This window comes from Cebidichthys violaceus, unplaced genomic scaffold (genome assembly GCF_023349555.1).
Source record: "Cebidichthys violaceus isolate CVI_PGR_0920_01 unplaced genomic scaffold, fCebVio1.0.p SCAF_22, whole genome shotgun sequence".
NCBI lineage: Eukaryota > Metazoa > Chordata > Actinopteri > Perciformes > Stichaeidae > Cebidichthys > Cebidichthys violaceus.
In genome coordinates, this window is record NW_027176395.1 from 11,478,475 (window position 1) to 11,502,526 (window position 24,052).

General features: G+C 41.9%; 4 protein-coding genes across 8 annotated transcripts in view; all 4 read left to right on the plus strand.

The window, feature by feature from the left end:
* senp2 (SUMO specific peptidase 2) overlaps window positions 1–1,199 on the plus strand; it is a 7,787-nt gene extending 6,588 nt beyond the window's left edge. Inside the window, exon 17 of the mRNA XM_068718022.1 lies at window positions 60–1,199. Coding sequence (XP_068574123.1) covers window positions 60–122 — 63 coding nt within the window. The 3' untranslated portion in view covers window positions 123–1,199. The remainder of the gene's footprint in view (window positions 1–59) is intronic.
* A 490-nt stretch (window positions 1,200–1,689) lies between these two features.
* On the plus strand, window positions 1,690–7,311 carry LOC137877803 (transformer-2 protein homolog alpha-like). Of its 2 annotated transcripts, XM_068717937.1 has the most exons (9): window positions 1,690–1,873; window positions 2,431–2,472; window positions 3,075–3,208; window positions 5,023–5,182; window positions 5,367–5,555; window positions 5,708–5,823; window positions 5,935–6,126; window positions 6,224–6,294; window positions 6,497–7,311. In XM_068717937.1, the coding sequence occupies exons 1-9, from the start codon at window positions 1,841–1,843 to the stop codon at window positions 6,505–6,507; spliced, it is 948 nt and encodes a 315-aa protein (XP_068574038.1). In that variant the 5' UTR covers window positions 1,690–1,840; the 3' UTR covers window positions 6,508–7,311. The 2 variants fall into 2 exon arrangements, with proteins under 2 accessions (XP_068574038.1, XP_068574039.1); XM_068717938.1 differs by lacking the exon at window positions 2,431–2,472 and having other exon boundaries at window positions 1,691–1,873.
* A 966-nt stretch (window positions 7,312–8,277) lies between these two features.
* On the plus strand, window positions 8,278–15,731 carry LOC137877805 (obg-like ATPase 1). The gene is made up of 11 exons (XM_068717944.1): window positions 8,278–8,370; window positions 8,738–8,835; window positions 8,963–9,106; window positions 9,206–9,333; window positions 12,042–12,217; window positions 12,329–12,409; window positions 12,835–12,932; window positions 13,033–13,173; window positions 13,470–13,566; window positions 14,043–14,165; window positions 14,279–15,731. The coding sequence occupies exons 2-11, from the start codon at window positions 8,738–8,740 to the stop codon at window positions 14,381–14,383; spliced, it is 1,191 nt and encodes a 396-aa protein (XP_068574045.1). The 5' UTR covers window positions 8,278–8,370; the 3' UTR covers window positions 14,384–15,731.
* Window positions 15,732–16,631: 900 nt separating this feature from the next.
* Window positions 16,632–22,726, plus strand: LOC137877804 (transcription factor Sp3-like). Of its 4 annotated transcripts, XM_068717940.1 has the most exons (9): window positions 16,632–17,025; window positions 17,314–17,413; window positions 18,035–18,265; window positions 18,346–18,924; window positions 19,636–19,836; window positions 19,988–20,192; window positions 20,301–20,490; window positions 21,082–21,278; window positions 22,154–22,726. In XM_068717940.1, exons 2-9 carry the CDS (start codon window positions 17,345–17,347, stop codon window positions 22,402–22,404), a joined length of 1,923 nt encoding a protein of 640 aa, XP_068574041.1. In that variant the 5' UTR covers window positions 16,632–17,025; window positions 17,314–17,344; the 3' UTR covers window positions 22,405–22,726. The 4 variants fall into 4 exon arrangements, with proteins under 4 accessions (XP_068574041.1, XP_068574044.1, XP_068574042.1 ...); XM_068717943.1 differs by lacking the exon at window positions 17,314–17,413 and having other exon boundaries at window positions 16,632–16,985; XM_068717941.1 differs by having other exon boundaries at window positions 16,633–17,413; window positions 19,639–19,836.
* The last annotated feature ends 1,326 nt before the right edge of the window (window positions 22,727–24,052 follow it).

The window sequence follows — 24,052 nt, forward strand, 5'->3', positions numbered from 1 at the left end:
CTAATATAGTGACACTTTTTTAAATAAACACAAAGTAACATTTTTCTCTTTGTCTGCAGTGCCACATGCCTCTCTTCAGGAAATTGATGATTTGGGAAATCCTCAATCAGAAACTGCAATAGAGGATCGCAACATTCTCAATTAACCGCCTAACAACAGTGACTCTCTAAACGGGAGCAACATCTGTGTACAGTACCTACATGGTGAAGAAAAATAAATGAATGGGCCAAAGAAGTGGACTCAACTGACGGAAATCTAACCCAGTGTAGCTGTTCTGATCTGGAGAAATGATAACACTAGTCTTAAGAGGTAATTATGTCCCTTTTTCTGTCGTGGACATATTGACACTTTGTAATCTCTGAGTTGTAATTGGAGACATTATCGGGATGGAAGAAGTGTAGGTATTACACAAACGTTGGCACTACTGACTGAATGGCTTTTTTTATTGACTTTGGATTGTTGGTTTTTCTGTTTGAAGTTCTGCCGAAAGTGCCTTCAGCCCTTTTAACACTGAACTCAACTTAGAGCAATGCTTTTTGCATATTTTTGGAAATTGCTTGGTCACATACAACTCAAAAGCCTGATTTAGAATTTGTTAAATTGGATTATTGCAGTGATTATGTTCTTTTCCAATTATGATCAACCGAGTGGACAGCAACTAAGTATTATGCTATTTAATCATGGAACTCAATCTCTAGATAGACAATGAAAATCGAAATACCTCCTTTCCGGTCCCCTTTTGAGACAAAATATGCATGGTTGAATGCTTGTAGTATGTTTGTTTTGCTATTATTTATGACTTGACTGGATAAGAAAGTGTTTTGGAATGTGTTTATAGTTTGTTTTTCTCCATGTGAGTGGGGCATTAATAGTTGTTTCCCCACATGTAACTTAAGGCGCTGTTACTTCTGTGAATCTTTTCCATGAGCATATTGCAAGAGGCTACTTAGGGCTATTACATCTGCTTACAGTATAGTATACTGCATAGCAAACTACTGTACACACATGCATGTTTGAGTTCATGCTTTAAAAATGTGATTTTTTTTTTTTCTTTCTTTCTTTTTTTTCTTCTCCCTGTATTAAAGTATTTCGTTTTGATATATTAAATGACTCCTGCAGTGCTACTAAAGGCTTCAACTGGAGCAGGATGGTGTGTGCTAAAGTCTATATATACAATAAATTGTTACATTTACCCAAAATATTACATTACAAATGCGAAAGTAACGCAATCTGGAGAGCGGGCACGCAACTAGTACAACTTCTGAGAATCATTAAAACATGGGGCAATAAACCTGTAGTAAGAGGTGCTCCTTTGTATTTTATACAATACCCCAGTGTGTCTGTATGTTGCATAACTATTATGTGCGATCTGCATACACCTCGCGAGAGCGAGTTCATCAGGCCGATTTGTCATAATTTTTATGGAAAATTCTCGATTTTTCCTTCAATGACTTCCGTGTAGTGTGACCCAGCGTTTCTTACAGCGCATACAGTGTAGATAAGAAACGTAGTGAAACGTCCCAAAATGGCTTTTTTGTGCTTAAAATGTAGAGGGGACCATTCAACAAATATATTCTTATTAAACTTAGTTAGTACTTATTTATTCGGTCTTTAAATAACATGCTTTTCAATCAAATATTTTAGAGCGATATTTGCAGCTTTTATTGTGAAAAAACAGAGCAGGAAACCGAACGTTTTCGCTGCTTACGTCATTAGTTGAGTTAAGGCTAACTCGTGCAGAGCCAACATTTGCTGCGCGCTAAATTTTTGTAGGCGATACAGTTGAATCAGTCTTGTTTACCACGTGCTTTTTGTTCATCTGCCGTCTAGTAATAATAACATGAGCGACACCGAGAAAGAGTTCAGGGAGCAGGTGAGTTGTGATTAGAAGTTGAGCTAACAGCTAGCTAGCTTAGCTTAGATGTTAGATGCGTCTGCAGGTCACTTAATGGCAGTAAATACGTTTTTGATAACAGGCCTCAAACCTGAGTGAAATGTGTTCTGTATAGCGTGTATTTGAGTAACGTTAACTATAAGAGTACTGAGTGTTTAGTAAATGTAAAAAAAAGATATAACGTTGAAGCCTACGGCCTACAAAGTATAGCAGAGATGTAACGTTAGCAGAGATGTAACGTTAGCCACCCTTGCGCTTGCTTTGCTACTTTAACTTACTGACTTGTTACGTAACCTTAACTATAGAAATGTTGACTACTGGTTAACATTAAATAATGACCACAAGTCAATATTTAATGTCTATAATGTTCAGATTTGTATCCGTACAACGTCATTTAGGACCAGTCAAGCTAACCTAGACGTGTAACGTTATTCAGCTAAGCTAATGTATGTTGTTTTTTCCTGTTTTTTTTGTGTACCTTTTTGGCTCTTACAGAAACCAACTTGCCTTATCACCCTTGTTTGTTCTTTGTTAAGGTTGAGGTTGGAAGAAAGAAAAAGGCGGAAGACGTGTCAGATGTGAAGTTGTTATTATTTGGCGCTGATGGTGTTGATGCATGCTAATGTGTTGGATGCTGAAAAGAAGCAATCAAGATCTGTCCCCACTACTAGTGTTGTAATGGCAGATGGTAAATGGGGGAAGAGGAGGAAAAAGAAGTCATTATGTCAAACTGAAGAAAGAAGAAATGAAGGGTTGTTTTGAAGTTAAAGAAGTTATGAAGTTAAGATCAGAAGTTTTCCAGGGTATGATTAATTTTCCTAACAGGATTTCCTATGCTACTCTTTTTCATCCTGTTTCTTTCTCTTAAGCATGAGCATTTTATTTTCTCTCTATCAGAAACGTCACTGGTCAATCCCTCCAAACCTTCTAGGTTTTACTTTTTGTGCAATCTTGTCTTCAGCTAAATTACGTAATATATTAATTAATTATGTATTGCTATTTATGATCTCTTTATAAACACATTCCTAAAAAAGTGTAGTGTCAAACCTGTGATGAAATGTCATGAACTCTCTCTGAAGATGGTATGTAGAGGTCCACGCTGTCGCCTCCTGGCCCTTTTATTTATTTGGCACACAATTGGCTTTGGAGGGTTTCTTATTTTGGTGTCTTGTCTGTCCAGGACTCGCAGCCTGGCTCTAGGAGTGCGTCCCCTCGGGGCTCAGCAAAATCCACCAGCCGCTCACCGGCACGCTCTAAAGATGGCTCCCGCCGCTCCAGGTCGAGATCCCGATCTCGATCCAGATCCAAATCCAGGTGAGATGGTTTTCATGTGCATATGTATGGCGCTAAATCCAGGTCAAAAGTTTTGATCATTTGAAAAAATAATTTGAACCTGAAAGTTAAAGTTATGGTCTTGAACATTGAAAAATACAGCAATGTATTCAAAATAAAAATAAGTGAATGAAACGTTTTTTTGGGTTGAATATAATTTTGATTCAGTTCTGGAATTTTTTTTAATACATTTATTTTTTTCATTTTTCACTTTCATATATATTTTGATATTTGAGGTCTTGTATTTTTCAGTTTCAGATTTTATATTTTCAGATTCAAATTTTTTTTCTTTTCGGTTTCAAATCTTTTTTTCACTTTCAGATCGTTTTTTTCAGTTCAGACTTTTGACCCTGATCTAGCGTGGGGGCGTGGCTTCAACTGAGCGGGGCGTGTCATCATGAGTGACAGCATCACAAAGAAGGCTGAGGACATTCCTCAACAACGTTGCCTTCAGGTAACGTGGGCACCACGAGGATTATGATTGAACACTTTCTATACACCATATTCACGTGAATGCAGAGGGAAAAAACTGTGAGCGCCAGCTATCCTGAAGGAAACTTCAGAGGGAACCAGCTACTGGTTCGATTAGTCTTTCGTCCCTATACCCAGGTCGGACGACCGATTTGCACGTCAGGACCGCTATACCCTCGCCAGGCGCATATCCTCCGTGGCGGTGCGCCGCGACCCCGGCACTAGGTCGGATTGGAAAGGCTCGGGGCGAAGGTGCTTTTCAGCGCTCCCCACCCAGACCTCGCCGCTTTCCGGGGCCGTGGACTAAGTGCTCGCTGTGCCCGCTCGCCAGGGGTCTGCAGCGATGTCGGCAACCCACCCGACCCGTCATGAAACATGGACCAAGGAGTCCAGCGCACGCCCGGGTGAAGCAACTGCAAACCCCGTGGCGCAATGAAAGTGAGGGCCAGCGTGCCGGGTGAGGTGGGATCCCGGCCTCGTGGGGAGGTGGAGCGTGAGTTTGTGCGATAGGACCCGAAAGATGGTGAACTATGCCTGGACAGGGCGAAGCCCGAGGAAACTCTGGTGGAAGCTCATAGCGGTCCTGACGTGCAAATCGGTCGTCCGACCTGGGTATAGGGGCGAAAGACTAATCAAACCAGTAGCTGGTTCCCTCTGAAGTTTCCTTCAGGATAGCTGACGCTCACAGTTTATCCCCCTCTGCATTCACGTGAATATGGTGTATAGAAAGTGTTCAATCATAATAATATTAATAATAATTCTCGTGGTGCCCACGTTACCTGAAGGCAACGTTGTTGAGGAAGGTCCTCAGCCTTCTTTGTGATGCTGTCACTCATGATGACGCGCGCCTCTCAGTTGAAGCCACGCCCCCACGCTAGATCAGAGTCAGAAGTCTGAACTGAAAAAAACAATCTGAAAGTGAAAAAAAGATTTGAAACCGAAAAAAAAAATGTGAATCTGAAAATGTAAAATCCGAAACTGAAAAATACAAAACCTCAAATATCAAAATATATATGAAAGTGAAACATGAAAAAAATAAATGTATTCAAAAAAATTCCAGAACTGAATCAAAATTATATTCAACCCAAAAAAACTTTTCATTCACTTATTTTTATTTTGAATACATTGCTGTATTTTTCAATGTTCAAGACCATAACTTTTCAAAATTATTTTTTCAAATGATCAAAACTTTTGACCTGGATTTAGCTCCATACATATGAAGGTGGTGTGCAATATGTGGACTGTTAATCTACATTTTATAAAGCTTTTGAACATGTGACACAAGTACATTACATGCTCAGAGTTAAGTTAATGTCCATCCACAGGTCCCGTTCCCATCGAAGCTCACGCAAGCATTATTCTCGCTCTCGTTCCCGCTCCCACCGACACCGGTCCAGGAGCCGTTCTCGTAGCTGGGAGTACCGCCGGCATAGGAGCCATAGCCGCTCCCCCATGTCAAATCGCCGCAGACACATTGGAAACAGGGTGTGTGTGTGTGTGTGTGTGTGTGTGTGTGTGTGTGTGTGTGTGTGTGTGTGTGTGTGTGTGTGTGTGTGTGTGTGTGTGTGTGTGTGTGTGTGTGTGTGTGTGTGTGTGTGTGTGTGTGTGTAACAGGATTATTTGCAGTGATGTGACAATATTTTTACCCTCCTCTCTTAACTTTTAACAGGCCAACCCAGACCCACACAACTGTCTGGGTGTGTTTGGACTGAGTCTCTACACCACGGAGAGAGATCTGAGGGAGGTTTTCTCTAAATATGGCCCTTTGAGTGGCGTCAACATTGTTTATGACCAGCAGTCGCGTCGCTCAAGAGGCTTTGCCTTCGTCTACTTTGAAAACTGTCAGGACTCCAAGGAGGTACGGAGGATAAAACAGAGATATCACAGAGATCATTATTATAATGTTGTCTGTGCAATGCATTGCATTTAGGGCAAAGGTTAAACATGACAACTATTTATCTTATTAGAGAAAAAAAAGTCTCCTTCTCACTGTGTTGTTGTGGGTTTTAGGCCAAGGAGCGTGCTAATGGGATGGAGCTTGATGGGCGCAGGATCCGAGTGGATTTCTCCATCACAAAACGAGCCCATACACCCACTCCTGGAATCTACATGGGACGTCCCACATAGTGAGTGTTTCTTAACCCACGCAGCTTTGTTTTTAGGGAGATTTTCTAGAGGCTTGTGTGTCTGTGGTATTTTACAAGGTGTCACCAACATTTATTCTGTGTGTTTTACAGCGGCGGCGGCGGCGGCGGCGGTGGTGGTGGTGGGGGCGGCGGCGGCGGTGGTAGTGGCAGTGGTGGAAGCAGTAGTGGTAGTTCATCACGACGGGCCTCGAGAGACTGTGACCGGGGCTACGACAGAGGGTATGACCGGAGTTATGATCGTGACTATGATCGCTATGAAGACAGAGAGTACAGATCATACAGGTGAGTTGGTTTCCCTGTAGCCTGTTTGTCATAATAGTCTATGATTAAGGTTAACAGTCTAAAGGAAAGTGTTGCGGTTTTGTTTTCCCCCCTACAGACGCAGATCTCCGTCACCTTACTACAGCAGGGGGTACCGCTCACGATCCCGGTCCCGGTCCTACTCGCCACGTATGCTTAAACCATTTTTCTATCATTACACTGCTGGGCTATATTGACATATTTATAGTTTATATGAAATTCAGATATTTATGTAACCTTCACAAATACTTTGTCTCCAGAACAGTTCAGATTATCCACAAAAAAAAAAAAATTATGCTTGTATTCTTTTTGAGTCTGGCACTTAATCTCTTCCCTTGTCCTTTTTTCACAGGTCACTACTGAGCAGTTGGAGAAGAAGGCAACAGTTTCAGTGTTATTGTTCAGATGCTTTCTTTTTCCTGACTTTTTATGTTTTGTTTTGTTTTGTTTGCTTTGTTTTTAGATAATGTTTGTTATATGAATTCTGGATTTGTTTATGTATTGAAGGTCTAAAAAAAAAAATGATGCAATCTGTCACAAACTCAGTGGTGGATTTATCGTAACCAAATTTGTAGGCAAATTCGTGGAAAAACTAAAACCTAAAATTTCAGAAAATGGGTTCAAGTGAAAATGAGCAACGCTTCGGAATCTGCACCAAAAAAATCTGTGACATCATTTTTGGGTATCCTATCAGCTAAAACAGAAAAGTTTTGCGTTGCTAATTACACGAAGGGTTGGGTTGTTTATGCTCAGCTCAGACTTGTTTTTATTCAATAGGATTTTCTTTGGCAGTTATATTATAGTTTCTAACTTTGCTGTTTGTATGTAGCTGTCAAGATCCCAGTTTGCACGTATGTAATGTTTTAAATACCATCTCTTCTATTTATTTTTGTGTTTTTCCGATGGAAAGTTCTTTTTTTGGGGTGTTGTACATACGCGAAAAGATACTTTGGTCAGTTGTTCTGTTATCTAGTGACAGTTTGTAGTATACTGTGATGGCCGCATTGCCCCGTGGTTTTAGATGCAGGTATTGTACCATGAAGTCCCATCAAACAGTTTATTTGGTGTGTTTTTTTTCTTGACAGAAATAAAAAATATTCTGCTTAGACATTACGCATGCACCTTGATTCGAGTGATCTTCCATAATAAAGCCCTGTTTTGTCACAATTTGAGTTTTCTACAGAATTGGGTATTTTATCATTTTATGAAATGTATATTCAGGCTATCCTAAATACATAAAACAATATTGTTACATTACAAATACATTTTATTTTTTGTTAATATAGATACTGCATAAATCAGATGGTTCAATGACTACCTTCAGGCTGCCCATGTACCGTCTTTAATGCCCCAGAGGACATTTGCTTTCTGTTTTGGCTGCAGTGAGACAGTTTGAATTTTAGTTTTTTGCGACAGACTTAAATCAAATATAAAAAATGTGAGGCAATTATACGAAAGATCATTTACACTACACTCAATTGCAAATTGGCATAGTACTACAATATCAATGGAACTTGTGGGGAGAAACTTAAATTCTTAAAACATAGGCGAGAGGTTTGTAAAGTGCTCAGAGAACAAATATCCACGATAGCTGGTCAAGTACAGAAAAAGACATGTGAAACGATGAAAAGCTCCAGCGCAGCTTCATGGAATTTACAATATTTTGTCATAGACTGTTTCCAATATCAAGAATATACTTTCGTTCTGAAATGTTTATTTGTCTGAACACTAGCATATTATGTATTGGTTGTGTATGCATGTCCTCTAACATCTCCGTCACCACAGAAAGACCGGCAGAGAAGTAAACTGGAAAGATATAAACCTGACGATTCGCAAATGTGCGTAAGAACAGTACGATTTTACATATGTAATATGTTGTTTTTTTAAAGTTAAATATTTAGTATAAAAATTACGAACTTTTTTTTGTTGACAAGATGTAATTTAAATACTTGCATATAAAATATCTTTAAGGTTAAAAGAATAAACATAACTGGGGGCTTCAAAATAGCGAAATTTCAGGTCTGTCCAACGTAACTTTATGCAGTCTGTCAGCGCACTTCTCTTCTGACGTTGCATTCCAGCTCTTTCTCCGACCAATCACAGAGCACTTCCGTTTAAACACTTCCGGTTTGCTCCACCTCTTGCCTTTCCACCCAAGCGGCTGGTGTGTGCAGATATCAGAAGAGTGAATACCACGTAGACCACTGGCTAAAAATACACATTAAGGTACTAAAAGAGTAGTTTTTCCGCTAATTAGCTTTTAGTGCTATTTGTAAATACTGGAAAATGCAAACTGTAGTGTTTGTTTAGTCTAATATTCTGGCTAACAAGTAGCTAGGAGTGGTCTCAGGTAACCACTAGCTTACGTTAGCATGCTGTGTTTGAATGAGCATATGACTGGAGCCAGTCTGTGACTGGAGCCGCCTCAACACGCTTTAAGTGGAGCTAGTTGAACAGGAATGAGCGACTTGGTGATACATGTCCATACGTAACTTTTAGCAGTAGCGAGCTGTTGTTACGTTACAAATAAACCTGGCTTTAGTGAAGTATTTTGACATGAGGTAATGCTGTATCCAACTTGTGACTTTTGCAGATGCCACCAAAAAAGGCAGAAGCCCCCAAAGAGCCTACATTGATTGGACGATTTGGAACCTCACTGAAGATTGGAATTGTGGGATTACCTAATGTTGGGTATGTGCATGAAATAAGTAATGGATGTAAGCTAAGCAGTTTGTTATGTGAGTGAATGAACAGATTCATCATTTAGGGTTGATTATTGCACTGCTGTTGACACTCTCCTGACTCTCCGTCTGCGCAGGAAATCAACGTTTTTCAACGTGCTGACCAAAAGCCAAGCTGCTGCAGAGAACTTCCCATTCTGCACAATCGACCCAAATGAGAGCCGGGTACCTGTGCCCGATGAGCGCTTTGATTTCCTCTGCCAATACCACAAACCAGCCAGGTTTGTGTCATGTCCTTACAGCTGATTTTAAATTTTTTCGTCCATGGATTTCTGTCTCATCAACAATCCCTCCATGTCTGGCTGTTATTGTTTCTTTAGTAAGGTTCCAGCTTTTCTGAACGTCGTGGACATTGCTGGTCTAGTGAAGGGAGCTCACGCAGGACAGGGACTTGGAAACGCCTTTCTCTCCCACATCAGTGCCTGTGACGGCATCTTCCACATGACTCGTGAGTTGTCAATACTACCGCCTGCAGCTTCTGTCTAACAACTGAGGAGAGTGGACAGGTGTTAAGAGGGCGAGTAAAGATCATTTGTTATGTCTGTGGACCAGACAAGATGATATATTCTGTTCTATACCAAGTTTTCTAACCTTAATACACTGCTCAAAAGAATTAAAGGAACACTTTGAAAACACATCAGATCTCAATGTGAAAAAAAATTATGTTGCAGACTAGTCCATTTTGCCAAAATTCAATTTCAGCAACTCAAAATGCTTCTCAATATCTTGTGTGGCCCCCACGTGCTTGTATGCATGCTTGACAACGTCGCGGCATGCTCCTAATGAGATGACGGATGGTGTCTTGTGGGATGTCCTCCCAGGTCTGTCTATCTGGCATCAGTGAGCTCCTGTAAAGTCTGAGGAGCAACCTGGCGGCGTCTGATGGACCGAAACATAATGTCCCAGAGGTGTTCTATCGGGTTTAGGTCAGGAGATCGTGAGGGCCATTCAATTATATCAATTCCTTCATCCTCCAGGTACTGCCTGCATACTCTTGCCACGTAAGGCCGGGTATTGTCATGCATCAGGAGGAACCCAGGACCTACTGCACCAGCGTAGGGTCTGACCATGGGTTCAAGGATTTCATCCCAATACCTAATGGCAGTCAGACTGCCGTTCTCTAGCCTGTAGAGGTCTGTGCGTCGCTCCATGGATATGCCTCCCCAGACCATCACTGACCCACCACCAAACCGGTCATGCTGAACGATGTTGTATGAAGGTAGATTTGTGTCTTTATTACGCAAACAAAAAAATATGTTTTGAAAGCAAATTTCCCGCACTGCAATCAAAAATCAAGTTTGTAAGTGAAAATATATAAACTGAGAATAAATTATTTGTTAGTTTTGCTTATGAAACTATAATTTTTGGTTGCAAAACAAAAACCTTTGCTTTCAAAACGAAAAGCTACGGTTTCAAAACCAAAAGCTACGGTTTCAAAACCAAAACCAAAAGCTACGAGTTGCGTTTGGACGTAGTGGGCGGGGCATACGCTGCTGAATGAGCCAGGAGTTTCTATTGGTGGGTTCGACTTGGATCCCGGCATCCACTGTAGAGGTTACTGTGATGAGCGGCATGGAGGTAAGTTGACATTATATTGCTCTGTTAGCACTTCACTTTGTTTTCATGTTGTTAGTGTCGTAGAGTCTCTTTTTTTAAAGAACGACATGAGGTGTTGTTGACATGAAGCTTCACTTTCTGCGTGCATGTAACGTAAGTCGAACCCACCAATAGAAACTCCTGGCTCATTCAGCAGCGTATGCCCTGCCCACTACGTCCAAACTCAACTCGTAGTTTTGGTTTTGGTTTTGAAACCGTAGCTTTTCGTTTTGAAAGCAAAGGTTTTTGTTTTGCAACCAAAAATTATAGTTTCATAAGCAAAACTAACAAATAATTTATTCTCAGTTTATATATTTTCACTTACAAACTTGATTTTTGATTGCAGTGTGAGAAATTTGCTTTCAAAACATATTTTTTTGTTTGCGTAATAAAGACACAAATCTACCTTCATAGGTTGCAGGCAGCATAGCGTTCTCCTTGGCTTCTCCAGACCCTTTCACATCTATCACAGGTGCTCAGGGTGAACCTGCTCTCATCTGTGAAAAGCACAGGGCGCCAGTGGTGGACATGCCAATTCTGGTGTTCTATAGCAAATGTCAATCGAGCTCCACGGTGCTGGGCAGTGAGCACAGGGCACACTACAGGACGTCGTGCCCTGAGGCCACCCTCATGAAGTCTGTTTCTGATTGTTTGGGCAGAGACATTCACACCAGTGGCCTGCTGGAGGTCATTCTGCAGGGCTCGGGCAGTGCTCAACCTGTTCCTCTTTGCACAAAGCAGAAGATATCGGTCCTGCTGATGGGTTGAGGACCTTCTACGGCCCTGTCCAGCTCTCCTAGAGTAACTGCCTGTCTTCTGGAATCTCCTGGAGGAGTTGGACAATCTGTGCAACTTCTGTAGGGTTAAGAAATTGCCTCATGCTCCCAGTAGTGATAATGACTCTAGCTAAAACCAACACTAGTGGAAAACCAGTCAAACAGATCAAGAGGGAAACTTGAATTGGCCTCCACATGCAAAACCAGTCCTGTTTTGGGGGTCGTCTCATTGTTGCCCCTCTAGTGTGCCTGTTGTTAATTCCATCAACACCAATGCAGCTGAAACCAATTAACAACCCCCTCTGCTACTTACCTGACCACATCATTATCAGAGAAGTGCAATTGAATTCATGCCATACCCTGATAAAAGATTGTTCTTTTAATTTTTTTGAGCAGTTTACTTTATGGTACAGAGTATCTAAATATCAAGTATCAAAAGCTGGCATTGAATGTCTGGTGGAACTCGTAATTTGGCTTTTTTTTTATTGTCAGATCTAATAGTTCCTGTTATAATACAATTTCAGACAATTTTATTTAAGCAATGGGCTTTTTATGGCTGCTATTATTGAGACAACTTTTAACATTTGAGGACTAATGGAATGAATGGGTTGGTAATGTATAAAAGAAATATTGTTTTGGTTTCAGTTCAGAACATTTAAACAACATCCAGTCCAAGCTAGAATTTAGAGTGAACGCTTTTACATTTTTGATTTGCCTGGCATGTAAAATCTCATTCCATCACTCACTATTTGCAACAGGCTGACTCATCACTTGTGTTTTTTAGGTGCATTCGATGATGAGGATATCATCCACGTGGAGGGTAACGTTGACCCGGTGAGGGACATTGAGATCATCCACGAAGAGCTGCGACTAAAGGACGAGGAAATGATTCCTCCAATCCTTGACAAACTGGAGAAAATGGCCGTCAGAGGAGGTGACAAAAAACTCAAACCTGAATATGTAAGTATGTATATATGTTTGTGCGATGGATATGTTGCCCTGTGGGATAAAGTAGATGATAACCTGTACTCAGTCTGCAGACTTAAGTTAATCTGCTGCTTCTTGCTGCAGGATATCATGATTAAGGTAAAGAACTGGATAGTGGAGGAGAAGAAACACGTCCGATTTTACCCTGACTGGAATGACAAAGAGGTAAGTGTGTGTGTGTGTGTGTGTGTGTGTGTGTGTGTGTGTGTATTAGGGCTGTACCCAATGTTATTTTTTACATTCAAATCAATGAATGTCTCTGTCAATTTTAATGTTAATGTTATGAATGAAGCTTTGAAATATTCGGTACAGCCCTTTTGTGTGTGTGTGTGTGTGTGTGTGTGTGTGTGTGTGTGTGTGTGTGTGTGTGTGTGTGTGTGTGTGTGTGTGTGTGTGTGTGTGTGTGTGTGTGTGTGTGTGTGTTTTTTTTTATTGTTGTAACTTTGTGGTTGGCTTGTTATCCTGATGGACAAAGTAGTCTGACTGGTCATTGCTGCATCAGTAGGTTGTGAGACTCTCTGGGACGAGATGTACATGATGTCATTAGTAGGGTGTCACCTGAGCTGTACCCTTTACAATTCTCTCCACAGATTGAGGTGTTGAACAAATACCTGCTTCTGACATCCAAGCCCATGATCTACCTGGTTAATCTCTCGGAGAAGGATTACATCAGGAAAAAAAACAAGTGGTAGGTTTGCTTTCGCCTACTCGTTGTGCATGATTACATGTTGCATGTTGCATTCATTGTTTAAGTAGGCAGCCATTGTGAGAACACCTGTTCTTCTCAGGTTGGCAAAAATCAAGGAGTGGGTTGACGCTCATGACCCCGGTGCTCTGGTCATTCCCGTGAGTGGAGCTGTGGAGTCTAAAATGCAGGACATGGAGGAGGAGGAGAGGAATAAGTACTGCGAGGAAATGAAGACGCAGAGGTGAGACATAAACTCACGGTATATCGTAAACCAGGTGGAGAAATAGTCACTTAGGGCTTTGTTGATTGAATCTCTCAATTATTAGCATTATCAGTTGTTTTGCAGCTAATAAAATATTATTAATTACTCCGGTGTTTTCTTTGCTGTGAAAAATCAAAGTCTGCACCATTTTATAATTCAGTTTGGAGATACAATAACAGTAACTGAATCACAGATGTGATGCTTTTATTCATTGAATTTTTTTAGATACATGTCTGCTTGAACTGCTCCATCATGACTTCTCTCTGTGTTTCTAGTGTTCTGACCAAAATAATCAAAACGGGCTACGCAGCACTACAGCTGGAATACTTCTTCACAGCCGGACCAGACGAGGTGCGAGCCTGGACCATCAGAGTGAGTGCTGGGAAATAAATAACCCGTCTTTTAAGATCCTTATTACCGTATGTTCTCAAAAATCTGTGTTTATTTTAAAAATCCTCTTCATTGTTGTTTGATTGTATACAGTTGAAGAGATTTTCTGTAAAATGATAATTTTGTCAAAATAAAGTTATTGGCAAACAAATATATTAATTAACTTATTTCAAAAAGTAAGTGCCCCTGTTGTCAAATGGGAATATCCCATATTTATGAAGAGTTGTGGGACGAATAATTCTCATGTATTATATGTTTTCTCTCTTTCTTACTAATTTACAATGATTTGAGTATGTTACTACACATTAACAGCCTGGTGTGTAACATTGAGTGATATAAACATCTTGGAAATTCGCACCAGGTTTGCATTCTTATCTGTGATAAAATTCTTCACGATTGCAGTGTGTTGATATATTTTGAGTTAACCTCTAGTTATCTTCTTTTTTTTGCTGCAACAGAAAGGGACCAGGGCTCCTCAAGCTGCAGGAAAGATCCACACTGACTTTGAGAAAGGCTTCATCATGGCAGAGGTGATGAAGTACAATGACTTCAAAGAGGAGGGCAGTGAGAATGCAGCCAAGGTGTGTGTTTTTATAGAGCCTCATTTAAAGCTTGAACCGGCACTGAATTTCTGCCAATAACATTAAAAATAACCACTCTTGAATACAATTTTTAAATGTGTCCTCTCTTACAGGCAGCTGGAAAATACAGGCAACTGGGCAGGAACTACATGGTGGAGGACGGCGACATTATCTTTTTCAAATTCAACACACCCAATGCACCTAAAAAGAAGCCGTGAGACCACACAATCACCAGAGGGAGAACTCAGAATACTGCTCAGTTTTCAAAGAGCTACACTGTGCGCTGGTTTTCACATTTCTCTTTTGAATTCAGAGGATCAGCTCAGCAGTTATTTACTCAACTGGCCTCACAGGTCTGAATCTATTGGAATTTTTCAATATAATATTTCTATACAATCATAGCATACATCCCTGCCTATAATATTTGGCACATTCTGTACCAGTCAAATATTTTTGAAAACATTAGATTCTAGCTTTCATGGTCCCAATGAAGAACAGGTATAACTGAACTGAGAAATGTATCATTTCTGATTTTATAGGAAATAGCCAATTAAGAAACTGTAACGGAACATAAACTGTATATTGCTTTATGATTGATGCTGTCCATGTGTTTTTAATATGCATCAGAGGATCAGAGCGTGTCCCCTTTTCTAGACGCTTTTTTTAACATTTAAGCAAGAATCAAAGTCTTTTTTTTTTGTTGATATCTTTAAGAAGATATTTGATCCCTACAACAACAGTTTGCTTTTCTCTCATTATTTGACAATTACCGTCATGATGACTGCTAATTAATTGGCGAGCTCTCGCATCATATCAACACCCTTTATTTCAGCCTGGCGTGCTCAATCTGTAAATCAGCTCCTTTATCATACAAAAGTAATAAACAGTGCCACCATAAGTGATTGGTACAGGTGCCTAATCAACATTAATTAAGTAACGGCCATCTTAAATGAGTCTACAGTGTTTTTCCCTAGAATTAAAAGGACATGAGCTATTTTTTTAGTTAACCTATGCCCTTCCCCCATTGAACTTTCTGCTATTCATGATTAAGTCATAATTCCTTTTCCAACTATGCTCAAAATGATACATACGTTTGACTGGTCATGTGTTAACTATTAAGATAAAATGAAAGCCATCGCTCAGTGTGGCATTTCAGGACAGAACTGTGCTGTATTCTGAGGGGAAGGATATTATTATTTCAAAAAGAGCAAAGCAGGGGCATCCCTGACAATGCAGAATGAGACACCCGAATGGATAATTTTGTCATACACACTGCTTTTATTGACTTTGGTTTGGGCTGGTTAAAAAGAAAAAAAAGAAGTCCACCCTGTGTCAAGAGATGAGGCTTCAGTGTAAACCAGCTCTGTGGATCATCTGGGCTACACAGCTTCACAATGCTTCTTGTTTCACCTCTCTGCCACCACAGTGTGAATGCCTTTATTTTCAAGAGTCCCCTCATTTAACATCTTGTGGCTAGAAAATCCTAAAGGACCTAAGGGAGACAAGATACAATAAATATCATCCTCATCAATATGCATGTGTCAATAAAAGGAGATAAACCTGTCATTGCTTTGTGTCTTTCTACTTTTTCCTCATGTTGGAGGCTAAAGTCACAACATGAGGGAATGAATGGACTGTGCCACTGGAAAAACCATAGAAATGAAATGGTAATGTTAACAGTGTTTAATTACAATCACTTAATAAATTAATGTATTTAAACAAGCTGTGAACAATGAACAATTTGTCTTTACTGATGCATTAATTAGCTTCAAGTAAGAAAAATAATCCATCTGTTTTATGTAGTGATCACACATTTGCCAATTATATTTTCTTATTTAAATGTTAAATCAATTGCATTTTAAAATGGAATCGCAAAAGTAATTTTAAAAGGGGCATTATAATTTTCATTCTATCTACTTGTTTAAAACAATCTTGCCACAAAATCCACTCAGTCGCTATTCTGGAGCCTTTGATCATATCAGCAGATGGAAATGTAGATGTTAAAATGTGTGGCAATTCCATTTGTGGTTGATTTATAAATTATATTTGAGTCAAAACAATGAAATTGTGCTTCAGGTTAATCTGGAGTCTGTTGTTTGAAGGTTTAGGGTCCTTGGACAGAATGTTGAATGCTCTACAGATTGTAAAGCCCTCTAAGGCAAATTTGTAATATGTGATATTGGGCAATACAAATTTAATTGAATTTGACAATGTATGAGCTTCAAGTTGTCAGAACTGTGTGCATAATTTCATTTTTAGTGAAGTTTCATGTGATTGTTTGAATTCTAAAGTATTTACAATTTCATGAAATAACTTTTGAAAAATGCACGTTATGTGTAATGGCAAAAAGAACACAAACTGCATTGAAACAACGTCCAAAATGTAGAGTATACATCTTGATTTTACATTCAAATAATTTAAATAAATGGTGTAATTTCGACAGAAACGCGGCTGTTTAACAAGTATCTCAGTTGGGATTTTAACAACTGCATTCCTTCTCTTCACACGCTCAACAACAAACAGGAAACACAGGTCCTATAAAAAGTGATTGACGTTTCAGTTAGCCAATGCCGTCCACCGTACCCCTGGCTCAGCCAATCGCCTTAGAGAAGAAGGGTGGGACGTCCTGAAATATGATGCAAATTCGACCGTCAAGCCTGTTAGTCCCGCCCTTTTGTGTTTCCCGCACCGTCAATCAAAATAGAAAAAAATCGACCCGAATTCACCGATCAACACTAGCCCGCCTTTGATAAAATAATCATGTTTGGAGTTTAGTTTACCCGATAATCCTCCCGGTTACTACCACTCACGCTATGACCGGTACGTAAACGTTTACCGCATCGAAGCGTGCAACTAATCGGTGAGTTTGTGCAACCTACAGCGAAGCAAGCTGCGTCTTTTTTATCTTTTTGCTCTGCTGCTAACTAGCTAGATATGGTTAGCTAACGGAGCTAGCTGGCTAGCAACGAAGTTGACAAAGTAAACACGTCAATCTGGGCCGAAATTGCCACAGAATCTGCGCTGCGAAGTTGAATTTCACAGTCAGCTCCTTTCGGACTGGAGAGTGGGGATGCTTTGCGAGCTTTTCTGGCAGGCAGGAGTTGAAGATTACAGAGTTTCGCTGAGTTCCCCCCTGTCTCTCTGCTAGCGCCAGAGCAGCCTCTCTGAAACAAGGAGAAATGGCGTCCGCGGACGTGGACAGCAGTCAAAGCGAGTTTCTGCAACCCGGCGGCGCAGCGGAAACACAGGTATCCCGACATTTTCTAGCTCGTCTTACTCGCTCGCTTTCGATTGCTGGCTTGTGTTTTTGAGAGCATGAAGTTCACACGTTTTAAAATTTTGATGGCATGGGGTGAAAGCCGTACACTTCCTGTGTTCCCCTCAATAACGGCCACCCACTTTACCCCTGTAAAACCCGCCCATAGTGGGTAGGACACTGAAGTCAGTCACTTGGGTCGGCTCGCTGGAAGATAGCCGGTTTACCTTACCGGGGTGTGATAATACTGCAGGGAAAGCGTCCATAATCACAACAGTAGCGTTCAATTGTGTTGTAATAGCTGCCCATCCCCCACTCCCATGCACTCGGTCATTTCTGAGCCTGCTGTCTACACTCCGTGTGTTGGTTGCTTCTAGGTTGTGGCTGTTGCATCGTTTGCATCAGCACAAATCCTATATGATTCCCCCACCCAACTCACTATGATTTGCTCTCTGTGATGTAGCAGCACAATCTCTGAATCCACAACTGCTTTTTTAGAAAAAAAAAGCCAGACTGATTCTCCTTTCTTTTCCTGTGATCTAATCTAAAACTGAGTTGTCTTGTTGAAGTGTGATCTGTTCTTGTTAATCTTTGTGTACAATTTGACTTCCAGACTACAGATATGTCTGCCATTCAGCTGACGGGTTCAGACCGATGGGAGGTGTTAACGCCTGTCTCAACCGGGAAGGAAGATCAGGGAATTGTCCACATTCAAAACTCTGGGATTGTCACGTCTAACGGACAGTACATGCTTCCTATTGGGAGTCTGCCCAACCAGCCCATTTATGTCACAGCATCCGGGAATGAGGCTGCACACAATGGAGTGTCAGGCATTCAGTATCAGGTAAAAAAGATACAGAAACAACATGTAAGATGTTCTGTTACGGCAAAGAGCTTGATCACAACTATGGTTCATTCTTCCAGGTCATCCCCCAAATCCAAAATGCAGATGGGACCCTCGCAGGATTCACACAGGGACTGGACGATGGCACAGGGCAGATCCACCTCCTCCAAGATGGCGGCCAGGGCAGCATTGGAATCAGCTGTGCCACAACGTCGACCACAGACCTTCTGACGCAGGCGGGGCATGTACAGTCGATCCAAGGCGTCTCGCTGGCTGGGGGGTCGGCGTACACCGGCACAGTAGGGCTGCCCGGCAACATAACGTTCGTCCCTATAAACAGTGTGGATCTGGAGTCTCTGGGGCTGACCGGAGCGCAGTCGGTCCCCATCGCAACAGGGGTAACAGCTGAAGGGCAGCTGATCATGGGCGGCCAGACGCTCGACAGTCACGGCCAGGACACTGGCGTCAAGCAGGTGACAGTGAATGCCGCAAACCAAGAACTCTACGTGCCAACCACCACGTCCTCCTCTAACTCCTCCCATCTTCCGGAGACCATCGACGGTACCGGGGTCCTGACCCAAGCGACCGCCGTGTCTGCGGGAGTGTCCGACCCCTCCTCGGAGAACTTCAACTCCCACAACCACCTGCAGCAAATCCAGGTCAGAGTGTGTGTCTTTAACACCATGTTATGTGTATTTTTAGTCAGGTCTGTCTGCTTTAAGGCAGTGGTTCCAAGACTGGGATCAGCACTTTGTCCTTGGTAACAAATGGGCAGACATGGAGGTACCCGGGTTATCGGCTGATTAATCGGCTACCGTCTTTTTCCTATCATCATTATCATATCGGCTGCGCCATTGTATGATTCTGTTTGAAGACACAATAACAGAGAGACTGAATCATAGACGTGAGGCTTTTATCATTGAATGTACCTTTTTCTTTGTAAAGATACGCGTTTGCTTGAACTGCTCCATCATGGCTCGTCTGTGTGTAGTATAGTTATTATATCGTTATATGTATCCCAAGTTTCACATAATTATATGGCCGACCCACCTAGATTTGGCTCATAATAGGGATACTAATAACTACAATTGAAAGTTCAGACTGTACTTCTGTCATCATCAGATGTCAGCTTGTGAATGCATTGCTGTTGTGCAACCACCTCTCCAGTGTTTCGGAGCTCCCCTGCCCTGAGGCTCAACAGCCACAAATTAGTTTTTTTGCCCGAGGGGAAATGCTCCAGCTTGCAATTTCTGAACACGATTAAGACTTAACTATCCACTGTACCGTTGAACCAGAACCCCCTGCATTGAAAACATGACGTGAATGCTGCTCTCTTAGCCTTTTTGTGTCTAATTGTATTTTATTTTCAGCAGGTCTCATCCTCCAACGCCACCACTCTCTCGCAGCCCATCCTGCAGCTGTCTGGGGACAGTCAGGCGGTGGTTCAGGGTCAGGACCTGAATGCAGGAGGTCAGACTCTACAGAGTGTGCAGCTGGTCAACCCGGGGACCTTCCTCATCCAGGCCCAAACTGTCACCGCTACCGGACAGATCCAGTGGCAGACCTTCCAGGTAACCTATGTGGACCGTTTGGGAAGTGTCAAATCAACAAAGTTCTGTGAAAGATGTCAGATTACTAACACACATCTCCTCTCTCTGTCTGTCTGTCTGTCTGTCTGTCTGTCTGTCTCTCGCCCCCCCTCCACCACCACCACCACCGTAGGTTCAAGGTGTCCAGTCACTCCAGGGGCTTCAGCTGCCCCAGGGGCAGGGGCAGGCCCAGCAGCTGACCTTAGCTCCGGTCCACACCCTCCCTCTGGGCCAGACGGGCCAGGTCAGCCTGCCCAACCTCCAGACAGTCACGGTGAACTCTGTAGCACAAAGTGGAGTTCAGTACACACAGGGGGAGGATGCAAACAGTCCAGCTGGTATGGGGACACCTGCACATGCTGTACACTCACGCATAATGTATTCATTTGAATTATTGCATCGCTTAAAGAGGCCCTAAATCTTCACCTTCTTCTTCCCTGCTTCAGGCATCCAGATAAAGGAGGAACCGGACTCCGAGGAGTGGCAGCTGAGTGGGAACTCCACACTGAACCCCAGCGATCTGAACAACCTGCGCGTTCAGATCGGAGACGAGGACATGGACATGCAGGGCGGGGAGGGCAAGAGGCTCCGCAGGGTAGCCTGCACCTGCCCCAACTGCAAAGAGTCCGGAGGAAGGTGAGCATGTCGGAAAAACACACACACACACGTTACAGATACCAGGAGGGGCTGGTGTTCAGCTCACCTTTACTAATCACAACAGATGGAAAATAATCTCAGAGAAACTAAATGATGCTCTGAAACTTTATTAACATCATAATTATAATAATAAAGGTATCACAACCATATTATGCAGGGTAGTTCAGCGACACCCGGTTTTAACACAACCATAAAATTCATCACCTTTCAGTGATACACCCAGATGTTGTTAACTGCAGCAGCTGTACTAAACACTTGATGTCTCAAAACCTCAAATTTGCTTCTCCTTTTGAAGTTTAAGGATTTGTTTGCTCTGTTGTAGCCAGCTTTAGATTTCTGTATTGAAGCGGTTCAGCTGGTTTTATATTCTGTTCATGTGACAAAAAATTAAGATTTGCATGGAAAAAAATTCCTGCAAATTTAAGATTATTATTCTGTTGTTATTAAGCATCGTTGCGTCTTTTATTAAGATTTGTTTGTAGTTAAATTTTCTGCCTTTTGCGTTAATTTATTTCTCAGTATTTGCGTTTTGTACTCATTTTGCTTTTTTTTCCCCCCGGCCTTCCACAGAGGTTCGGGCACGGGGAAGAAGAAGCAGCACATCTGCCACATCGCCGGCTGTGGGAAGGTCTACGGGAAGACGTCTCATCTTCGAGCTCACCTGCGCTGGCACAGCGGAGAGAGACCCTTCGTCTGCAACTGGATGTTCTGCGGGAAGAGGTTCACCAGGAGCGACGAACTGCAGAGACACAGGAGGACACACACAGGTGAGACACTTTTAGGAATCGCCTCTTAACACGGTTATACAGTTTTATGTCTGGAGCTAGTTATAAGTGGTAAATGAGGAGCATGCATTCATGTTGGATGAGTGAAATCAAACCATTGAATTGTTGCTTTCTGTCCATGATACACATTTTAAAGGAACATATTTATTTTTTTTAGGAGATGTTCCTGTTGTAAGACTGCAGTTAAAACATAACAGATACCACAGTATTTCCATATTTGTCTGCAACTGTCTTCACCATTGTTTTTTGATTACACAATGTTCAGTGATGAGAGGTGTCGAGCATCATCTGTGAAGTGAGAAAATGAAAACTTGCTCTAATGCTGCCCAGGAAATCTGGAGCGCCGAACACTTCACTTCTTATATTTTTTTATGCACCAATATTTGGTGGAAGAGACCAAATAAATTAAGTCAGGTGGACTATGTGGGCTATCTCAATTCTTTTCATTTCCTCTCATCAGTTAAACAATATTTGGGGTAAAAGAGTTTAACGGTTCTCGTTTTATTTTATCTCATCAGTTGAACAAACGTTGGCTCATGACTTTCTGCATTTAGATACAACTAAATGTAATTGAGACTCTTTTTTTTTTTGTAATTTGGAATAAATACAATATTTTTGAGGAGGATTTTTAGAAATGCGGAGACTCTCTACAGTTAGACAACAAAAACAGCCGTGCTGTCTGGTGTCATCTTTTCTAAATGATCCCTCTGCAGATTTTGGGCTTTCCTGTACCTCCATTGATCGTTACTTATTGGCCAACATATGAACTAATTGAATTGACCAGCCCACTTATCAGTAGTTGTTAAACGATGTGTGTTATCTTGTCTGACGTTTTTTTGTTTCCGCTGCTCTCTCAGGAGAGAAGAAGTTTGTGTGCACAGAATGCTCCAAGAGGTTCATGCGGAGCGACCACCTGGCCAAGCACATAAAGACTCACCAGAATAAAAAAGGCATGGTTCCTTCCTCCACGTCTCCGCCCACCACTGACACCGTCATCACCGCCGATGGAACCACACTCATCCTCCAGACCGCCACCCACGACCTCCTAACCAATCAGGAGATCCCATTGCAGCTGGTCACTGTGGCGTCCGGTGAGGTCATGGAATGAGGGTGTGAATTTGGGTGGGTTTATTTTGAGAACTGGCCTATCACAGGGACCTCTTGGGCTTTTCTCTTTCCCCTCTAACCTTTTTTTTTGTTTGTTTTTTACATATGAATATATACGTAAATATATATGACAAATATATATATTTTAAGAGTTATCATGACTTTATGTTTGTTTTTTGCAGTCTTTTTATAGGCGGGCAAAAAGAATAACATTAAAATGTGGTTGCTATTTACACACGTACACACGCGCGCACACACACACACACACACACACACACACACACACACACACACACACACACACACACACACACACACAAACATGCATTAACACGTGACATGAATACTCAACACAATGAAATGCCTTATTTTGTATCATAATCTTGTATAAAATGCTGGAAGTGCATGTGTTTTTTAAGCTTTGCAGATGATGTAACTGTACCGGAGATAAATGTGTTTGTGAAATGATGATGATGATGATGATGATGAGGATGAGGAGGAGTTTGTGAAAGAGAGATAAGGAAGTAGTGAACCTCTCTGGCATGATTGAATTTTTGTCGCTGGAGAGTTCTGACAAAACCAGTGCTGCTTCCACGCTGAACTGTTGCACTGCTGTTGTCGCCATGACCTAAAAGTGGTAGTTTTTAAAGGAATAGTTCAAGATTTTTGGGATAAATAGTTTAAATGAGAAGATTGCCACCACTCTCCTGTTTGCATGGTAAATATGAAGCGACTGGAATTGGGAAATGGTTAGCCTGGCTGTCCAAAGGTGACAAAATCGGTCCGTCAGCACCTCTAAATGTCATAACTCAACACGTATCTTGTTTGACTAAAGGTACAATATGCAACGATTTCCTTTTAAAACAATGTATAGACTGGAGTGTGCAGTGGCGTCTGTCTGCAGAGACCCTGCCCTCGGCCTGTATTTTCTCTTTTTTTGGTGTCTGGACGGGTTCTCATTCCCCGGTCAAACACTGCCGCTATGTCGCGCACCGAGGTACACAGACAGACAGACAGACAGACAGACGGGTGCCTTGGTCTTCACGACATCTTCATACATAGCATACAGCCATGTGAGTGCTATTACTAGTATCATCTCGCTCTTCTCAAGAAAGCAAATAAGCGTATTTCCCCAAATTTTGAACTTTCACTTTGATAAACCCGCAGCAGGGCGCTGACACTGATGTCATAGTGTAGTATGTGCTGCTTCAGGCAGAGCAGGAGGTTCAGCTGGTGGTCAGAGTAGGAACTGATCAGAAGTTGTTTTCCACCTTGAGGAGGGGAAATAGATGCAAGCCGCTCTGAAAGTAATGGGCAACTTCTTCCAGCATCTGGTCAGTGTGAACAGAATGTCTCATCTTGTCTTCACGAGCACACCGTCCGCTGTGCTTGTCCACGTCAAAAAAAAAGTCTTTATTTTTCTTTCGTTTCATATTTTTGTTGTAAATTCACGTTGTATATCAGTTTCCTGTGTCTCTTCACCAATCTGCACGTCGTCTAAACCGATGCCACACGATGGTGACCACAGCGGGGCGGAGCGCTCGTCTCTGTACTCCTGCAGGGCTCTTCGTTGCCATTGTCGGCTGCACATGGCTGCAGGGGATGCACATGCACCAACGTTGCCGTGTGGCGAAAACAAATGCAACAAA